General features: G+C 45.5%; 1 protein-coding gene across 1 annotated transcript; it reads left to right on the top strand.

The window, feature by feature from the left end:
- Window positions 1-8,831: 8,831 nt before the first annotated feature.
- LOC147678633 (uncharacterized) lies at window positions 8,832-11,015 on the top strand. The gene has a single exon (XM_086946614.1). It carries the CDS (start codon window positions 9,646-9,648, stop codon window positions 10,906-10,908), a length of 1,263 nt encoding a protein of 420 aa, XP_086802740.1. The 5' UTR covers window positions 8,832-9,645; the 3' UTR covers window positions 10,909-11,015.
- The last annotated feature ends 10,948 nt before the right edge of the window (window positions 11,016-21,963 follow it).

The raw sequence follows: 21,963 nt of genomic DNA, 5'->3' as shown, positions 1-21,963 counted from the left end.
ACCCACATGCACCTTAGACCAGGTCTACTGCTCAGCTCTCCTGTGTAACAGTATTACATGTACACTAGGCATGCCTGTTGCACAGCCTGGGGTTACTCTGTGGCTTGAGCGCTCCGCAGCATCTGGGCTTCCCATGCCTGTGAACAGCAGAGCAAAGCACCCTCCATGCCTGACAGTGCGCCTGGGCCACTCGCCTGCTTGTGTGAACTACTTGCATTACAACTTGCCTTTGCCCTGGTTGCAGTTTTGGCACTTCATTAAAGTGTGTTTAGTGATTGGTCCAGTTCACTTTAATTCCACTGCCAGATAAGAAGGGGGTTCCTTCCCATAAGTGAGCGAACTACACCTTGGTGTTTATTAACCAATATCCAGCTCAAGTAACACTTTCCGTAAAATTCAAGACAAGCTTCGAAGAGAAGTAGTGGGAGCATGCATTGGGCGGTGCCTGCAAGCCTTCTTGTCGTGAAAGTCATTTGTATAGCATCTCTGCCTCCTCAAAACACTTCGACACTCTAAAAGTTAGTTTAATAGTGTGTATTCGTGAAAGATCTTTTATTTGTAAATGCTGTTAGAACTAAGAGTTCCTTTTAGGGCTGGTTGGGGTCGAAGACCCATGTGGGGGGAGGGGCTGGTACAATGGCTACTCAGTTCTGCAATCACATAAGTGGTTCCCCACGATCACCTGAATAATCCCTCTTCAACATCTGAGAATACTGTACGAAACAGAGTATAGGTTTAATGTAGCGCTCGCTATGGAACGAGGGTTTTCTAGGTGCTAAGGCACCGGCCTCTGTGAATGGGCCATGAGTCGTGAGTGTGGTTTTACGTCTTGTGCAACCCTAGCTACTGAGTAAGGGGATGCAGTACAATACAAGGAGGGTGGGGGAATAAAGTGAGGGGAACAATGACTTGTTGGTAGAGTAGGGGGCACAATGCACATCCTGGCTTAGGAATGCTACACCAGTTAGACATCCCCTTTTTATCCCATCATCTGTTACCGCTCTATTGATGTTCCAAATATTTCTCAGTGTGACTAAATGTCTTCACAAGAGGACGACAACACCGCCCAATACTGGTTATCCTTTTTACAAACCATATTTTTATGAGTTCTGGTGCAATTGTCTTATCTAAAGCGTACGAAGACTGCAACTCCTAAAATGCACTAGATTTTTTAAAATGAAGCTCTATGTTATAGAAATACAGTATGCAGCCCACATCACGCATGCGTAGACATCCTTCTGCCCTATGTGACGTGTGACTTAGTAGGGCCCAAGAAGGTGAAGATCTGGTGTGCCCCCTAACCTCTGAGAATTCACGTTTTTCTTCATAGATTCGTTGACAGCATTCTGAAAATGTGGAATTCTGGAGCAACAGCAAGGGTTTGTTCACATGCTGTTGCTCAGAAAAGGAGGGTGTTATCCAAAGTATGCCACTGACAAACAAGCGTTTGCAATGCAATAGGTCTCGAATTTTTTTTTTACTTTCACCTATTGGTATTGTAAATGACAATGCCTTTATTAGTGAAGGTTTTTTTTAACGCATAAAAAAAAGGCATTAAAAGAGTGGGAGGAAATAATGAAAACTCTCCATTGGGTTGACTCATATATGTACCAACCAAGAATGTGTCATCAAAGGAGTTGCCATCCTTTTTTAAAAATCCCTGAAAGCTAGAATATTATTGACTGAATCAGATCCAAAGGGGAGATGGGCGATCGCCAATATCAGCATACTTAGTGACGTCTTTACTTGGTTGGTTATTATGGACCTAACATAGACGATCCTATCCAACTTCAGTCTTTATACTCCCAATTGATCTCGGGAACATCTACAGTGATCATAGGCGGAGATTTCAACATCATCATATAGATGGGTAGAGGAACTCGCCAGGGGTGTCCCCTTTCTCCCCTGCTCTTCAATTTTTATATTTAGCCGGTGGCAGGATGCCTTAGGAACCAGCCCTCAATCTCCCCCTTCCAATATCAAGGGTGGCATAAAAAGTAGCTCTTTATGCTGATGACCTCATGATTTTTACTTCCGATTTAAAGGAGGCCTGAAGGCAACAGAGGAGACTTTAATCAATTTTGGGAAAATATCTGGTTATCAGATAAATCAAACTAAAACTGAAACCATGAGCTGGAATGAGGAATTTACAACCCTGTTTTGCAAGGAAAAAATAAGATACTTGGGTATTGACCTCGTAAAGGATCTTGATAAAATAACCCAAATTAACATTCATAGAATAGAGGTTGAGGTGAGAAGGCTGCTGAAAGTTTGGAGTGGTTTACCACTAACATTCCTGGGCAAATCTAATATTATAAAAATGTCAATCTCGCCGAAATTCACTTTCATTTTCAGTTCTATCCCTTTGGAGTTTAAAAGAGAAACCATAAAAAAGATTCAGGGAGAACTATTGAGTTTTATTTGGTCCTCAAAAAGACCAAGAATCGCCTGGTGTAAAATAAGGAGAAGGAAAGAACAGGGAGGCCTGGCTAGCCCAGACCTCCTTGAATATTGCAGAGCCTTCCAATTTAAATTTAGTAGGACGTTGTTGGGCTCTTACGAAGACTACCCAATATTTCTACAGAGATGAACAAACAATACTAGCCATTTCTTATATAAATTCGGCCACCGGAAATTTAAAAAAAAATCAAATTGAAGACTTTGAAGTCAGCCGCTAGATTGTGGTACTGCATTAGATCCACACTGGATATCCCTTTTTATAGCGACAAAGCACTGATTTGGGACTCCCCGATTACCCCAGATTGCCTCAAAGACAGCTTAGCGACACCCCTAAAATTAGCAGGAATACTGGAATGGGGGCAACTTTTGTTTCAGAACAAACTTCTTGATTGGGAAATACTATCAGAAAGTACGACCTCTACATTATCGAAATTTAAATATTACCAGCTTCTAAGCTGGACAAAGTCACTCAAGGAAACCAGAAAAGGAAACATTTCCCTGGAAGTAAAGATGCTGGATAAAAAGCCCCTCATGAAAGAAGTATCCTACTGGTATTGAGCCCTAATTTCATCAGGGGAGGAGGAGGATCCCAGAGAGCATATGGGGGAAAGACCTGCCGACGCTGGATACAAATAATATATGGCAAGTATCTATGAGCAAATGCTGGTTGATTGTAACTTCTGCTGCTCTTAAAAGAAATTACTTACTTACCACCCATAGAGCTTACTGGACTCCGAAAAGAGTATCCAAACTGAACGGGTCCACAGTGAAGAACTGCCCAAGACGTGGATTACAGAAGGCCGACGACCTGCATATGTTCCGGCAGTTCCCCAGTCTCGATGGTTTCTGGAAGGATGTAGGTAACACCTTAGAAGAGGTAATGGGAAGACAACTAACTGTAAGTACAGATTTAGTTATCTTTGGGGTGTTAGGCGTAAATGCATTAAGAACATTAACTAAAGCCCAGGAAAACCTAATGTCCTTGTTGATCCTTTTGGTAAGGAGGGAGGTCTGTGTAAAATGGATAAGTCCAATTCCGCCCTTACACAGTGAATGGCTAGCTTCAGTTTTAAAGGTGCACAATTTGGATAGAAAAAAGAAACCATTTTCTAAGAAGTATAAATTCTGGGAAATTTGGGAAGAGTTTCACAAGGCTTAATTTATTTTTATATAAGGGTCCTGGCAACGTCTTAGTCTATATCTGATCTGGTCTAGCCAGTTAATCTAACAAGTCCAATGAATACGTGTATGCAACAACATCAGATGAAGGCTTGTAAGAGTAGCCAAAATGGCTAGCTCACCCCCCGCTGAAAAAAAGAAACCTTCCTCTTAAAAGTATATGGAAGTAAAGGGTTCCTCTTCTCTGAAACTCCCGGAAGATGTGGCCCTAGATCCACAAACAAAGAAAGGTCGATTAAGAGAAAGGACCCTGAGAATCTCCTTACTTTAACCTGTTGCGTAATAAGGACAACATTTAAAAAAAATAAAAAATAAAGGGCATTGTCATTTATAATAGCAATAGATCAAAATCTCGTAAATGCGAGCCCTATTGCATTGACAATGCCTGTGTTTAGGTCTCGCCTAAGCGGCGTGCATGCGCTGTATAGGACAGAGACCTGTAGCCATTGCCAAAGCTTTGGGGTCAAAAATGTGCATGCGTGCACATCTTGGCGATTCCCTTGCAAGAGCGCGCGGCGCTATATGGTGGCACCATATGGTCGCACGCTCCTGCTAGGGAATCGCACAGATCCCCCTCCCCCTGCTGTCGGGCGAGGCGCGCTTTTTTAAATGCAGATTATGGCTTTCACTGCCGCGCGGCCAATGGTTGTTTGTAAGGGGCACGGCGGGCGCGCTTGGGATGGAGCGCCCCGGCACCTCTGGTGCTGTGACTGGCTGAGGCCGACGAGCTGCAGTCTGGTCTGCGAGCAAGATTCTGGTTCCACGACAGGACCCTACAACATATCTCCAGCTGGAGAGAACCGATAGTTTCTATGCACCTTGAAGGGGATGGTTGGATAGTGGAAGCCGACATCCAAGCAGATGCTGGTAGTTGGTTTGCTTGTGAAGGAAGTGTTTTGTGAAGATTTTTCAGCCTTCTTGAAACAAGGTAAGTGTGAAGACCTTTGAACCAGAGGCTCAGGGCACACCTGGAAATTAAGGGTACATGAGTCCCAGTCAATGGCTGGCCAGTCACTTCCGTCAACAACATCCTCAGAGATGAGCCGCATGATGGGCAACTCTAAGGATTCTATATAGCAAACCTTCTCCATTGTCTTCCCATGCGCCTTCTATTCACTGTCTAATGTCTCAGCTCTGCCTGTCGATGCTTTGGTCCAAGTCAATGGCGTCCGCATGTCACATCCCTATTGGTTTTAACCCCCTTCACTTTAGGGTGTGACATGCCCCCCTGTGAATTGTGGCGTCAAACTAATAGAAATGGGGAAATGGCGCTGAAATTATGTGTTCAATGGTCTGTTACTGTCTAAGGCTGTTCTTATATGTACAAATCGTGAAACCTCTGGTCCCTTATTTATCCCAATTAGATATACTTACAGGGCCATATTGCCTCTCTACGCATTCCCTAGGGAGGCCATATTGTGACTTATTGTGACTTATTTGCAAAGGTTATACGGCATATCCTATTTAGGAGTGTATAAGGCATTTACGTTATGTATATATCTCACACACACGGTTTGCAGAGGAAAACACGTGGGGCTGTTAACTGCTGCACGGTGCAAGGAGCAACTTGTTTCCTTAGTACACAATTCTCATTGCAGAATCAACGCAAGAGGTGGGGGAATGTGGCGGGGGGAGGGGTACGTTTTGAACATACCATGGTAAAAGAGGACCCTGGGATAAGGTTGGATGCGCGCTATAATCCTAGCAGTAGGCAGTAATTAGGCGCTTAGACAGATGGGCATGGCTGCAGCGATCGGCTTTTTCATTCCTATTGTACTCGCTGCTAATTACGGCTAATTGTCAGGATGCCGTTATTGACAATTAACACTGGAATGTTTCTAACTCTGTGGCTCTCGCTGCACAGACAACGCCTTCGCTGCACACAGTCCTCCTACAACGAGGCGGTATGTCTCCTGTCGTGCAGGCAAGTGTTTGTGAAAGAGAACCAGCCTTCGTGCTGCCAGTTGGCTGTATGCTTTAACTGGACGTCTCAATGGATTCTGGGGAAAGTAGTATTTATGTACATGGACTGAACTTTATATAAGTCTATGTGTTTACATAGCGCCAGAGGGGAGAGGGTGTGGCGCATCAGCCAGAGCTGCCGACATTGGAGCTAGGGAAGCAGATTAGAGTCTCAGCATTGTCTCAACATGGGGAGAGGGTGTGGCGCAATGACCAGAGCTGCCGACCTTGGAGCTGGCGAAGCAGGTTCGAGTCTTGGAGTCGTCTCCACATCCTGTGATTCGGGGCACATTTCTTAATCTCCCCATGCATACCAAAAATGACTGTGTTCTTGTGTAATGTAACTGGTACTCCTGTAAAGCGCTCCAATTCCTTCCATGGAGTTCGCGCTATATAAAAGTGCACCACAAAACTGGCTAGGAAACAACATGACAGGGTACAAGGGCTGGAGCCCCTGTGCTGCAATTCATGACCATTTACAATAAGGTTGGATGCATAGAGCTAATATTGGTGGGTGCGATGCTCTCTGAAGGTACCTTTTGGTGCTCTTTGTACTCACAATCATTTCCAGCAGTGGGCCCCTGTAAAACCCCTATCCCACCCTGCGCATCTGCTGGTGACCCCACATTCTATTAATGCCGTTGATCCCACGTTCTATTACTGCCGTGCCTTCACGTTTCTTACTGTAAACTGTGATACCTTGCCCCAAAGTTTTAACATCACAAACCTGGAGTATCCACAGGTCTATATTAAATATTATGTACCCTGCAAAAAGCTGCGGAAAAAAACACTGAGACCAACATCACAAGAACAGGAATACAATCTTAAAGAAAATTTTGGGTATTTCAAAAATGAAGAAAACAGGCTTCTTGGATAGAAATGGAAAAATGGCGTGGCTCTGCTCCACAAAGAGATGGATGGTCATGCATATCTGGCCTTTCAGAAGAACTGCATAGGCAGAAACTTGGATGAATCATCCAATATGATCCTCTATCAAACCCCAAACCAGCTGTTTCTCCATGTGTCTGCCTACCGGATAGGCAATCACATTGAGGTGGCATGGTGGGCAAAAGAACAATAGATTTAACCCAGATCTCTTGCCGGGTGGATGAATGTTTTAATTTGTTCTGCATTCCTTCCACCATTTGTGTGTCTTTTGCTTTCTTGCCCTAAGTACGCCGGGTATGACCAGACGTGGGTCCCGGGCTCACTGTGCCACTGGAGTCAAGCTAGCCTGGCTGATTAAGGGTGAAACCCTGAAACAGGTCCTAGGATGCTTGTTTCTGGTCCAGGGAGGACCTGGCCTCGCAATTCGGGCTGAACTGTACCCATAAGGCACAGGCCCAAGACTGATTTGCAAATGGATGGGTCTAAACTGGGATGGCATGGTGAGCAAAAGAACAATGGATTTAACCCAGATCTCTTGACGGGAGTGAATGTTTTGATTCGTTCTGCATCCTGTCCATCATTTGTGTGTCTTTTGCAATCAAATTTACCAATCCAATATTCACCGGTCAAGAAGAATGCATTTGTTAACAAAGATGGCACGAAAAAGTCAGGGGTCGGAAGCTTGACTTCTCCTCAGCCACTGGTAAGTGCTCAAGGACACATTCCAGTTCATTCTTTTCCGTTCATCTGTACCATTACAAATGGGGACCTACCAGTGCTTAATTTGTAATATAATAAATGCCAGGGCTCTGAACAGAAGGTCACTGCTGATTGCACTACAGAAAAGAAATCCAAAACCATCTGGTCACCCCAGACCCTGCACGAAGACTGAAAACAGGCACCTTTCAGTAGCCACCTACACAGTGGTGTTCCTTGTACTCCAAACCTGCTTTTCCCTGCAAAAATTGGCTACCTTCGCTGAAGCCCTCCGAGTCCTGATTAAATGATCTAGGTGGTCTGTAGTTTTTTTAAAAGATGTATATATCAACATTGAGGCAATCCTGGTTAGCCAAATAGCTCAAACAATTTTCTGGGCTGGAAGATGTTTACAAGGCTACATATTAACACTCACCACCCCCAGCTCTGCACAGTTGCTGGCTGTGGAGAATACTTCACCATTTGCTGGTCTTTAGTAACTTGTAACCTAGACTGTTGGGCAATGGCAGTTCCACATATAGATTATCTATGTTATGGTTTTTATTAGGGAAAAGAATCATACAGTGTAGATTTTACAGTATAGTGAGTTGCGCTCCTACAAAAATGGACTGGATGTGGTGGCGTAGACGAAAATATTCAGCAATCCTCATAGGCTGTACTTGTGTATATTGTATCTGAATTGGCAGTAAATACTTTCCATGAGCATAATTGTATATATATATACTGCCTGTTATCTCCATAAGATTCTTTAACATTAGGACCTTTTCTTTTTGCCTCCTTGTAGTAACTGCTGGTATTTCGAACAATTTTAACATGCTTTTCAAAGGTGAATGCTCCTGTTTAGGTTCTTTCAACCCCCACCCCCTGGAACCTGCTCTATTTAAATGCTTAAAGGACTATTTAATATCAGAAAAGAAAAGGAAAAAAGAAAGGTCCTCCAAGTACGGCAGTGCCAGCAATATGCTCCATTGCCTGGGAAGGCTAAGTTGCAACCTCAGTCTTGTGATATTTTGTACCAAGGGCCGTCCAGAATGGGACCCATTGGTATAGTGAAGCGTACACTCAAACTGAACATGGAGCTCTGCTAGACAGAAAATACACACATGCATTTAGTCTGGATGTTAGAGCAGCGTCTGGTCACTAGTCAACTTGAACTTAACGCATATGGTACCGGTTGGCACCATACGCACTAGAAACAAGCATTTGCAATGCAATAGGTCTCGCACTTACGCGACTTTGAGCTATTGACATTGCAAATGACAATGCCTTTTATTCTTGTTTGCGTTTTTAAAACATAAATAAAAGGCATAGTGATGTACAATGCCAGTAGCTTAAACTCGCGTAAATGCGAGACCTATTGCAAATGCTTGTTAATCTTCTGCTTTCCTCTTGTAAATTGTTAGCATGCACGCGACTCCATGCAGGCAGGGTCAACAGACTGAAGGGAGAAGGCAGAGGCAGGGGGCGGAGGGGGGCAGGAGAGCTCGAGATCTCCAAGGAAAACGCGGGGGAGGGGGGACAGCGGTTCAGGGCGGGAAGTTTAGGAGCAAGCAGTGGGCCGGGCTGTGACCAGGTGTCCTCGAGCGGCTGCCGCGCGAAGGGGCGGTGAAAAAGGTCTGAAAGTAACGGTCGGTGTGACGTGATCTTCTCGCCTGGCTGCAGCGTCGCACCGGGTCCTCTGCCCCTCTGAGGACGCATCGGACATCCTGACGGCCCCGGGGCCGTCAACAAACCGTCTCCGCGAGCGCAGAAGAGCGGCAGCTCCCCCGGGTCTGCCACAGCCTGTCAGTGAGGCGGAAAGAGGCCCGAGGCCGACAGGAAGGAGGGAGTGGGAGCTTTGGTGAGGAGAAGGCCTCACCTGAACGAGGCCCGCACGAGCTGCCACCGTGAGGGAGCTGGTGAACGCCGCCATACCGGAGACCAGGGCCTTCAGGTACAGGTGGGCTGTAGAGTCCCCGGCCTCCGGGGCCGCACCGACAGACACACACCTAGGCACTTCAGTGCGCGTCACAACGGACGTGCGAGCGCGTGCAGCGAAGGCGGCCATCTTAGAAGGTCAGGCGAGGTCCAGGCTCAGACACCCTCACACGGCGTCTATTTATCTCTTTTAGTCCCAGAGCGCCAACGTCGTAAAAACTCCAGGAATCATTACAGCCTAAAAAGATCTCACGAAAAAACGGAAGAACTTTTTATCTGAACAGAGAGGGTAGCACAACTTTTTGCAGATCTTTACAGGAGAAGTTGGCGTCTACCTTTAAGACTATTCTGGATTCTGATTAGCACTGAAAGTGAAGAGCTCCTGCCATTTCAGAAGAGTGATTCACAAGAATCAGCACCACCCTTTGACCCGGCAGGAAGGGGTATTTGGCTGTCATCTTTACCACCTCACTTAAGTACAACAATTTGGTGGATTGGTTGCTATTGTAGATTGGCAAAGAGATGAATCTAAATGCTCTTGCACCGTTTGACATGTCCGAGACCTGGAACCTGGGCCCCAGATGGCGAAAATGGATTAGAAAATTTGACAATCACGTGGCCCTCACAGGTGCATCTAAAAAAATGCAATTGAACCTACTGCTACACTGGGTTGGTCCTGAAGTGGATAATATCATAGAAACGTTCACACAGGAGGAGAGAGAAGATGTCACAAAACTGAAGAAAGCCTTCAGTGCGTGCTTTGAACCGAGAAAGGACCTTCAGCTCCTGCGTTACCAGTTCCATTCGGCAAAGCAAGGCCCAGATGAATCCATGGAGGGCTTTGTACTGCGTTTGAAAATGTTGGCATTAGATTGTGAATTTGATAAATATTCCACAGAAGAAGCAATCAAATCACAGATAATCGTGGGGTGTGCATCTCCCACAATCCGAATACAGCTGGTGCGGGAGACTACTAAGATAGTGGACTGTCAGCAGAGTGAAAGCATTCATGTGCAGTCAGCTGCATTAAAAATAAGCACCAAAGAGCACGTACACAATGGCCAAGGAAATGAAGTACAGGGGGTGCCACACTTGAGTAGATCGAAAACAAAGAAACCTGTTGCACAATGTGACAGGTGTGGGGGCCAGTGGCCACATGATGGTCAGTGCCCTGCCATGGGCCACACATGTGGTCATTGTGGGAAGGAGAACCACTACCAGTCTGTGTGTAGGGGCAAAACAGCACCTGGCATCCGCTCTGGCAAAGCTGGAAGCAAGCCAAGCAAACAGGCCGAGATTTCTGGCAAACCTGCACAAGCCCAAAAATTCACAGACAACCACGTGCAAAACCAGAAGCCTTGGCCATCACGCTCTTCGTCACCTGCTGAGGGATGGGTTGGTGGGATTCAAATTCCCGGCGAAAAGGGTGGCCTTTGGCTTATAGTAAATGTAGCAAACAAGCCGATTGAATGTCTAATCAGCACAGGTTCTTCGATAAACGTCGTGGATTCAATCACATACAGCAGTCTTTCCCCTCTGCCGCCCCTGAGAGCCACCAGAATGAAGATATATTCTCTGATTGGCCCAATGTTATCATGTAGAGGAAAGTTTGATGTCAAGCTGGCATTTGGAGATCGGGTGATAATGAGTGAAATATACGTACTTGATGTGGAGGCTGGAGGTGGATACCTAATAGGAAATCCAACAATAATTGAGCTGGGGATAAAAACATATGAGTATTATCGTATGCCTGAAGTGAATGATCAACAGGAAGAGGACATTTAAGGCAGGCACACTGGCCTATTTCCCCTCAGGACAGCAAGTGGATGGAGGGAGGAAAGCTTAGGACGCTTTTTGACATCATTAAAAAAGATGGAACACAATTACACACTTAGCCGTGTATTAAGAACCAATGTCTTTTGTTGTGTTGAATTTGAATAAAGATAGTTAAAGGCAAGAAGTAGTCTGCTGTGCTTACTACTGGCACCCTCAACCAAAGGTAAGCAAAGATTAAGGTCTACAGGAAGTATGATGTATTAAGGCTAGTGTGGAGCCCGTCCAAGGTTTTAGAGAAGTAGGGTTGCTGTTCTCACAAGACCAGTTTTTTGATATCAAGCCTTCTAAAAGATTTGGTAAAATTATCAAAAGCCTTTTTTATCCTTTTTAAATAATATCTTAAAGCGTAAAAACTACATGAAATCACTTCAACCTTATTTTAGAGCTTACCAAACTTTTCCTAACTGTCTAGGTAAGCAAGAGGAGACATAATTGCTAAGTTCAAAAGGAGTACAGAGGATTTTATATAAATACTTGTTACAGTATCAACTTCTGACCATCCCAGAACCTCAGCACCTGAACAAATGAAAATGAATATTCTTCAATAATAACCGTGCAACCCGAACAAGGCACTCAATTTATAAGGGCTCAAAATAGTAGGAACGAGATTGAGCTCCTCTGGAGGGGGGTGTGGGGTTGTTGGGGGGGATCTGTGGTCTAGAGGAAGCGTTTTAGATATGTGCTGAAAAACTGCACTATTTACATTAATCCAATTTAGAGTAATTGTATTGAAAATGCAAGGGTAATGTGTAAACTGTATTCAACATCTGTATGGTTGCCACATTTCTGATCCTATTAGCTGCATGGAATGTTCTTGGCCTTTCACTGTTAATGGCTTTCTTTTTGTATGGATATGTTGAATGTTCTTTCTGTAAGGATTTTGTGCTTACTCACTGGAGATGTCTACTTGATTCCCTTAAATCCCAACCTGTCCATCAAAAATAAGAGTGAAGGCCTGTGCCTTCCCCACTGGGTCGCCTCTCCTTGTTACTTTAGGAAATCATTTTCTGCGTGGTTGTGTTGGATTTTTTTAGTACTATGCGCAATTTCCCCTGCTAACCAGCAGTAGAGTGTCTGTGCTACCCCTTTTAACATGGTCGGGTTGGCATACTCCTAAATTATTTATCTTACTTGCCTTAAAGTCCCTAGAATATTGTACAAAATGTATCTAGAAATTGGAGGTTAAGTGCCATAAGAGGACTGTAGCACCTATTGTGCCAGCCACTACAGTGGTAGTGCAAACATGGCCCAAGCCTAACATTCTAGCCTAATTAGTAGTGTCAAAAGTGCAATGTGACTTCTAAAAATAAGCCTTTTGACAGGTCAAAATGACTCTATTAATATAACCCCTATGTAGAACAAGGCATGGTGCATGCTATTTAATACTAGCACATGTAGAAATGTTATGTTAACATTTCCGTAAAGTGCCTAGCACCCAAAAACTATGGCAGACCTGTCTTTCCTATGTAGAAAACCATAAAAAATATTGTATCTCAGGAATGGAACGAGCTAGAAAAATAAACAACTATTTTTATTAGTTACGATAAATCCAATTCAATAGTGAAGTCAGATTTGTAATAAATATTAAGCAATAAGTTACCTTTACAAAATTACCCTTTATCTGCCCGAAGTTCCTGAAAGCTAAATTTGCATTTGCTCTCCCACTTCTGCCAGCCAGTAGTTAGCATTTGAATAGTTGTGAAAAAAGTGCAAAGAGCCTCCCAGAAGCAAAAAAACAGGCTTACCTGAATGGGCAGAGATGACTTCTCTGAACCTCCCAGAATATGAAGGTTGTTCTTTCAGTTACCTTGTCCTCTCATCCCATTCGCTAATGGATTTACTGCACCACTACTTAAAACCTTTCATCTAGTGCAGAAAGATGAGTGGCATTTTTCCTAGTTGGGTTGTCGGGGACTATGGGCCAGATCCAGACCTTCTTCCTTTTCATCATCTTTGACGCTTATCCTCCTGTCTCTCCTCAGAGCCTACTCCCCAGTTTCTGTTCCAAGGCAGGTTGTATATTTGGTTTGACTTGTGCATGCCATCAAATGGTTGGGATTCTGTCGCTTGTGGGTGGAGTCTATTCTTTTCTCTGGCAGCTTAACTTTGTTGCCAAGGCATGTGCTTTTGTAGCTCTCTAGATATCTAAGGGTGACCAGCAGGGTAAGGCCCTATCGCTCTTAAGTATACCCCATATAGCAATCTGTTGGTGGATTAATAGTGTCTCATGCAGGTTAGAGCTCTGGTGACTCTGGGTGGACACCAAACACCAGACTCAAAGTGCCCAGTTGGTTTAGGCCATTTAGTCCAAGGTTGCCCCAAATTAGTTCTCTCGTTTTAGCTTAATAGTGCATTGGGTAGGTTAGACTTCTGCTGTTCTTTGGTGAACTAGTGAAATAGTTTGTATCCTGTTGGCTCACTTTAATGGACACGAATGAGGGTTTCTACTTATGCAGTTAATCTTTAAAGCTGAGTTGCATATCAATAGGTAGACTTAAACTTGCATAGCAGTTTGAAAGAAAGTATGCCTTTTCCTTCAGTGTACTATGCAGCAGTCCTTTTTAATTAAAGCTCTTGCATATGTACAGCAACAAAAAAAAGATTTGAGCGAAACTCTGTTCCTCAAGCACAACATTTGCAGTACTCAAGAAGGCCATGTGGTAGACCCTTTGTAGCATGCTGCCCATCCACGATTACCTTCTGTACATTTTCAGGGGTATGATGCACTATATAAATACAATTACAATATGAGTGGAGGAAGTGACTTTTGGAGGAAAGGCGTGGTTGGCTGTGTTATGCAAAGTTTGAGGATACAGTGTGACCTAAATGAAGAGAAGATCTTCTGGAACAGTAGAGGGACTGATGGTTTGTGTACTTTGGGACGTCTGAGACAAAAGGGACTGAGTTCTGCAGGAAGAGAATAGTGGTAACAACTAATCAGAGACCTGTAAAGGCATGTAAAGATGTGAATGGTCTGTAAGAAGAAAATACACTGTGGTCTGTAGATGACATAAGGTTAAAAAGAAAGGAAGACAGACGGAAGTCTGCAAGGAGGCTCCCCTCAGCCTGCCCATTCATTCATTCATCCATCCGCTTTTCATCTTCACTCACTATTCTTCATGGGCATTTATCCTCCTAGCTCTGTCACATTAAACATTTGCCTTGTCCCTCCATTGTAGGCTCCATTCCCCGCCTTTTCCCTCCATTCATCATGAATATTCTCCCCTAGTTGTGTCTCTCCCTTAAGCAGTAACTCTTTGGACCTGCTTCAGATCCTATCCCTCCAACATCATCAGTTCTTTGTGCCACCTTTTCATCCACTCCATGTCTTCTGTTCATCTCACACAGGCATTTAAGTGGGCTGTGAATGTAGGGCACTTACTCTTCCTTACACTAACTGCCTTCAAGGTCCCTCAAACCATCACAGTGGACATCTGTTGAGGTACACATTTTACCTCTGATATTGTCTAAAGCATTCACGTGTTATGGTGGTAAGAGGTTAGCATGGGTTAAAGGCAGGGCACTGAAACCATGTGGCAGCGCTGACTATATTATTCAGCAAGAAAACGTAAATTAAGGTGGCACAAACTATGGCAGTATTATTTGGTGATTTTGTAATTTGTACTCACAGTAATGAAATACCTCATTAGTACCAGTAATAAAATACCTTATTAGTACCAGTTACCATCTAAACACAGCAATCAGCACCTGGAAGGTGACCAATTAATAGCTGATAATGGCTTGTCGCTGCACATTACCATGTGTGGCCCTTTTTGTTTAGAAATATTGATCTGTTTGCTTTGGAAACACGTTTTAATGAAATATGCAGAATATGTAGTCAATGGTAGATTAAGTGCAAGTGCTGTTAATCCTTAATTGTGTGGAAAATACTGCAACAGCAGTATTACATAATTCCAGTGGCCTTTAATGGGAACTGGATTAGGAGTCTTGGGTCACACAGTCACTGCCGGACACCAATTGCACCTGTTTCAGCCTTTTGTCACTATTGACCTACGGTTGTACCCAAAATACCCAGTATGCAACCCTTTAGCACTTGATCCTCAAAGTTGATAAAAAGAGCGAACCAAGCCTTTCTCTAGCAGCAGTTTGGTAATAGAGACTCAGAACTCAAACAAATAGCATACCTTTAATGAATGTATGAATGCATTGCGCATGCGTTTATCACACATACCTTGGGAACGCCGTCATTAGAGCAAACGCGTCTTTAGGATGTATTCGTTGGGCACATACGTTGATATAACGACTTCCCATTGGGGGTGCTGGGATTTGGAATAGTTTAATTTACTATTCTAACTTTAGTCTGCGCAACAATAGGGAAGGTGTTGGACTTTAATTCGAACACCATTCCATCAGTGCACCTCCCTAAAGAAAGTCGTTGTAACGACTTGTGTGTAGAACGAACGCCTGCTAAAGACGCGTTCGCTCTGTTGCCAGTGCTGTGAAGGCACAGCGTGTTTGAGGCTTTCTCCTAAAGGACGTTTCCCGCCATTAATAAATCCCCTACAAATGCTTTCTACTAAAATAGAAAGTACTACTGTTAGAACTGGGGGTCTCCAGTTGGCAATGGTATACACCTTTGACCAAATAGGGACCCTTGCTTCTAATTCAGGGGAAGGGGATTACACTACTGGATAACCCCTGCTCAACCCCTTGGTAGCTTGGCACAAGCAGACAGGCTTATCTCAGTGGCAGTGTGTTAAACATTTGTGAATACACACAGTGATACAGTGAAAACACTACAGATGAACACCACACAGGTTTTATAAAATTAGGAATTCTTTATATAGACTTATTACAAGACCACAAACGACAAACATCCACAATACTGTATTTAAAATTGGCTTAAAGATGGTAGAAGTTACTTAATTCAAGTTGATGATGAATGCGACAAAGTTCTCACAAAAGTACCTGAAATGCGTAACGGAAAACAAACAAAAGGTTTGCAGAAATGGAGGTGCATCGGTTCCTTGCTTCGGGGGAGATGATGCGTCGCGCAAACAACTGTGACGAAGGCACACTTCTCGGGAGATGCGGCGGCACGCTTCTCCCGCGATGCGACAACAACAGCTGCGGCAGTGACATGCTTCTCGTTGAGTCGCGCTTCCAGATCTCAGCGACACGCAGGCTTCTGCAGATAGAACTCCCAGCAAGGAAATTCAGAGGGGAGCTGGTGGTGAAGTAGTCCTGAGACTTCAGCAGGAGGCAAGCACTAGTTCAAGCCCTTGGAGAAATAGTCTGCAAGATGATGAACGTTCTTTAAAAGTTCCTTCTTTCCTTGGCAATGAAGAGACCACTGCAGGCCAAACCAGCAAACAGCACACTGGCAGAGGGGCATACAAACTCTTACAGCTTCCTTGGTTCTTCTCCTTGGCAAAAGGTTTGTCTTGTTCCCAGAAGTTATCTAAAGTCTTGGGGTCTGGGTCTCCATATTTATACTCATATTCTCTTTGTTCTCTGAAGGCAGAGAGGCCTCTGCCTAGTCCAAACCAGTTCTGGTCAGTCCTGGAGCACTTTGTTGACAAGACTTCTTCCTTTTCACAGTGTAGGCCAGGGACATCAGACACGCCACAGGAGGTGGAGGCAGCATTGTGGAGGGAAGGCACAGCCCTATTCAGGTTCCAGGTGCAACTTCTCCCTCCCATCTGCATGTAGATCTCTCTATTCAGCCCTGTGCTGACTCACCCAGTCTTCTGGAATCCCCCAGCTCCTGTCACTCAAACTCCAGACAAGGAATACACAACCTAGCAGAGGCAGCCATGGATAGTTAGGCAAGAAAATACCTACTTTCTGAAAGTGGTATTTTCAAACACAGAATGTTAAAACCAACTTCAATAAAAGATGTATTTTATCATTCTGAGTTCAGGCATACTAAACTCGAATTTCTACCTAGTTCCCTGAGTCAGTTAGGATTATAAGATGTTAAGTGCCCATTCTGGCCAATGAGGAACGGGTAGCCTTGCAATAGTGAAAAACGAAAATGGCTGTAATTCACTATTAGGACATGCCACACATACCTGGGCATGTCCTCCCTTATACTTACAATGCACCCTGCCCTTGGGCCTACCTTAGGGGTGTCTGATATGCAGAAAAGGGAAGGTTTAGGGACTGGCAAGTAGGTGTACTTGCCAAGTCGACATGGCATTAACAGACTGCACACAGGCCTTGCAATGGCAGGCCTGAGACACACTTTATAAGCTGCGTCTGTGGGTGGTACAACCAGTGCTGCAATCCCACCAGCAGCATTTGATTTACATGCCCTGGGCACACATGGTGCACTGTACTAGGGTCTGACAAGTACATCAAATAACTCAATCATGGAGTCACTAATCAATACATCAATTTAACATAGGGAGCACTTGCACTGTGGCACTGAATAGCAGTGGCACAGTTCCCAAAGCATCTAACCAGCAAAACGGATCAAAAACAGAGGAGGCAATCAGTAAAAAATGGAAGGGAGACTCGCGGCAATGGTACCAGGTCTAACAACTACTAACACAATACTGTATGTTCAGTGTTATAGCTTTAGTATCTACCTCCCTTTTTGAGGGTTATCAGAACTCCATGGCTACGGGTTATGAGTGGTTCATGCTAGTGCTGAATTAGGGTCCCTGTTTCTATGCCATAGGCTCATTCTCGCGATGTCTCATGACTCGTATGCGAAGCTGCCTCTGGTGCACTGTCGGTCTTGTAATCCTTGGACTTGGTGGTTCGAAGCCAATTGTAACTTAGGGCCTGATTTAGATTTCGGCAGATGGGTTATTCCGTCACACCGGTGACAGATATCCTGTCCACCAAAAAATAAATCCCATAAATTATTATGGGATTTATATTTCGGCGGTCGGGAAATCAGTCACTGTTGTGACTCAGTAAAACGTCCGCCAAAATCTAAACCAGGCCCATAATTTCATCCCAGAAGAAAAGACTCTTCCAATGTCCTTTTAGTGATTTGAATGTCAGATTTCTGATGGTCCACAGTCTTTTGAACGTTTTTCTCACCCGTTTGTCCTGTTCTCCCCATGGCGCGCTCATATGTCAGTGCTTCCACCGTGCTCGCTCTTCAATTTTTATCCTGGTGGTTTGTACTGGAGAGTTAAAGCTATGGTGTTGCTGCTGGTGACCGGAATGAGTATCAATTGTGGCCACTCTCCCTATTTAGTTAATAGGAATAAGACCTGCACTGTCTACTAGATTTATCTGCTGCCACTCTTTCACAGTCCTTAGGAGGACAGTAGTCATTTCTGTCCCAACACCATAGTTGCAGGAGAGATGAGCAGTGTCTGCATGGGTTGTTGGGAAAGGAGAGACAAGGCAAGAAAGTAAGAGGAAAGTGGGTGCCCTCCTCCTCTTAGGTTGTTGTGTTTAGACCAGGCATTACTCGAACACAATTTGCCACCTGAACTGACCTATTCCCAAAGTAGGGCGTAGTGACAAACCCAGCCCTTCCCATCTAATGCTGATCAAGCAAGCACATGCATCAAGATCACGAAGTCCAAAAAGCAAGGAGGCGACAGACTGAAGTGGCAGGAAGGAACTGTGGCCTGTAGAAGATCCGCATGGGCTGGGAATTACAGGATGAAGTCATTGGCTGCTGTCTACATGGAGATAATATGGGAGGGGGCCTGCAGATAGGGAGCATAGGGTAAGGTGGAAGTTAACATGGACTGGATCTTGAAGACAGGAGCATATGTGTGTGCCTCCAGGAGCAGAGGAAGGGCTGTGGCATACAGGGAGCCAGCATGGAACATGGCCTGCAGGGAAGAAGCATTGACTAGGTCCTGCATCAAGGGGGCAAGGGCTGGGTCCTGCAAGGAGAACAGTTGGGCAGGAGACTCTATGTAGGGAAGCCTCTAGGAAGTGAGAATATGCTGGGGACGGCAGGAAATGGGTGAAAGCGTGCGGGATGATAGGGCAGAAAGAAAGGTGGACAAGGTTAAGGCTGAAAGGGAAGGAGTGGGGACAGAAGGGAAGGATGAGGAGAACATTTGGAAGGGTGGCAGCAGGGCACTAGTCCTAAAACATTATTGAGGACTAATTAGCATATGTAATAACATCACATGCAGTGACTTCTCGGGAAGTGGTGTCACTGGAAGTACAATTGCACCCCTATAGCATCCCGAATGTAAACGGGGTTGCTCTGCTTTACAGCCACAGCTAAGATATTGTACATATAAAACTGTAAATGTAGAGAAGCCCATGACTGGTCACCATCTCTGACAATGAGAGTCAAGTGTAGAAGAGGTTGTACTTGGCCCAGTTTGCAGATCCATAGTAGGACGGACGCCAGATCCACAGCTGTGGCCCAGGAACCCTTGCTTGTCCCATATCCCTTCAAATGGGTCTCGACATCATGGGTGCCCTGCTATTATGAAGACAGCAAAAGCGCGTACTAGAAAAGCCCGAAATATTTTGCACGTAAACCTGGGGGTGGAAAATGAGAGTGTTGTGCTAAGGAAAGTGAACAAATATGTAAGAACATGAAAAGCGAGATAAGGGACGACAGAGCGAAAAAGAGAAGCAAAAAGTCTTGGACAAAGGAGAGATGAGAGAGCATATAGGAACAGGAGAAGAGAGCGAGAAGATGCAGGCATGGATAAACTAAGGGAGAATGAAACGGCTCGAAGAGAAAAATGAATAACACAAAGGTAGAGGAGAATAGAGAGGAGGAAAGAGTTGGGTCAGATGGGAAAAGAAAATGATAAAGTGGTATAGTTAGGGGGAAAAAGTGAAGGAGAATAATAGGGGCGGGGTAAAATATTGAGAATGAGGGAGGCGGCTGAAGAACTGATGACATGAGACAAAGAAAAATAAAAAAGTGAGCACAGGGGAAAAGAGGGAGAAAGGCAGTGGAAGAGAGGGACAAAAGACAGGGCCAGAGAAAAAGAAAAAGACGACCAAAGGTTAAAGGGGTGAGAAAGAAATAGATGTGTTGAGAGGGGAAATACAAGAGGGAGAATAGGTGGGGTGCCGAGAAAGGAGAAGACGGAAGGGCTTGATACAAAGGGGAAGAGAGTAATAAAGGGCAGGGAGAAAGGGGGGGGGCAATGATGAAGAGGAGGCAGGAAAAGAAAGTGAACAATATATATAGGATTGTACAGAAGAGTTACAGAGAGGATGCATGAAGAGAGCTCACAGTGCTGTAGGTGATGCCAGTGCAATAAGTGCATACCCCAAACCTCTCCTCACCTTCCCCAGTGGCAGTGGGCGGCAAACTCCTCACAAAGGTTTTGGGGTGTGCAGTACTGGAATAAATCCAATTATTTTGAAAAAATGAATGTAGACGCACACAGACGTTAAAAGAACATTCCTAGAATCAGTTTGAAGGCAGTTTAATTTTTCAGAAAACATATAGAATTTTTCGTTTTCTAATGTGCACCCAAGCATAGAAGTGGTTGAAAGTGGCAACAGTTTGGAACAAAAGTGTGGAACTTGGTAATTGTATTTTAAACGTGGGAATAAAACGTGCTGCTGCCAGTGCACCTCAAACCTCCCCTGCGGCCCAGACTGGTATTCAGGAAGGGTCTCCCCTCCAGTTCTGCCAGTGCACCTCAGACCTCCCCTGTGACACAGGCTGGTATTCAGGAAGGGTCTCCCCTCTGGCTCTGCCAGTGCACCTCAAACCTCCCCTGCGGCCCAGACTGGTATTCAGGAAGGGACTCCCCTCCAGTTCTGCCAGTGCACCTCAAATCTCCCCTGCAGCATAGGGTGATATTCAGGACGTGACTCCCCTTCAGTTCTTCCAGTGCACCTCAGACCTCCCCTGTGGCAAAGGCTGGTATTCAGAAAGGGACTCCCCTCCGGCTCTGCCAGTGCACCTCAATCCTCCCCAGCAGCACAGGCTAGTACTCAGGAAGGAACTCCCCTCCGGCTCTGCCAGTGCACCTCAATCCTCCCCTGCGGTACAGGCCGGTATTCAGAAAGGGACTACCCTCCAGTTCTGCCAGTGCACCTCAAACCTCCCCTGCTGCATAGGGTGATATTCAGGACGTGACTCCCCTCCAGTTCTGCCAGTGTACCTTAGGCTTCCCCTGCGGCCCAGGCTGGTACTCAGGAAGGGACTCCTCGCCAATTCTGCCATTGCACCTCAAACCTCTCCTGCGGAACAGCCTGGTATTCAAGAAGGGACTCCCCTCTAGCTCTGCCAGTGCACCTCAAACCTCTCCTGCGGAACAGCCTGGTATTCAAGAAGGGACTCCCCTCTAGCTCTGCCAGTGCACCTCAAACCTCTCCTGCGGAACAGCCTGGTATTCAAGAAGGGACTCCCCTCTAGCTCTGCCAGTGCACCTCAAACCTCCCCCGCAACACAGGCTAGTATTTAGAAAGGGACTCCCCTCCGCCTCTGCCAGTGTCCCTCAAACCTCTCCTGCGGCACAGGCTGGTATTGAGGAAGGGTCTCCCCCCTGGCTCTGCCAGTGCACCTCAAACCTCCCCTGCGGCCCAGACTGGTATTCAGGAAGGGACTTCCCTCCGGTTCTGCCAGTGCACCTCAGACCTCCCCTGTGGCACAGGCTGGTATTCAGAACGGGACTCCCCTTCAGTTCTGCCAATGCACCTCATATCTCCCCTGCGGCACAGGCTGGTATTCAGGAAGGGACTCCCCTCCATTTCTGTCAGTGCACCTCAAATCTCCCCTGCGGCACAGGGTGATATTCATGAAGGGAATCTACTATGGTTCCACCAAGGCACCTCAAGCCTCACCTGCGGCACAGGCTGGTACTTAAGACGGGGTTGCCCTCCAGTTCTGTCAGGGCACCTCAAACATTCACTGCCGCACAGGCTGGTATTTAGGAAGGGACGCCTCTCCTGCTCTGCCATTGCACCTCAAAACTCCGCTGCGGCACTGGCTGGTATTATGGACGGGTCTCCTCTCTAGTTTTGCCAGGGCACCTCAAACCTCCCTTACGGCACAGGCTGGTACTCAGGAAGGGACTCCCCTCCAGTTCTGCCAGCGCACCTCAGACTTCCACTGCAACACAAGCTAGTGTT

The sequence above is a fragment of the Lissotriton vulgaris genome, chromosome 12 (genome assembly GCF_964263255.1).
Source record: "Lissotriton vulgaris chromosome 12, aLisVul1.2, whole genome shotgun sequence".
In the NCBI taxonomy this organism is placed as follows: domain Eukaryota; kingdom Metazoa; phylum Chordata; class Amphibia; order Caudata; family Salamandridae; genus Lissotriton; species Lissotriton vulgaris.
This window is presented reverse-complemented; position numbering and strand designations above follow the sequence as displayed.

Bases quoted from the DNA above. Each gene is read 5' to 3' on its own strand.
- LOC147678633 (XM_086946614.1), top strand. From the start codon at position 9,646: ATGAATCTAAATGCTCTTGCACCGTTTGACATGTCCGAGACCTGGAAC.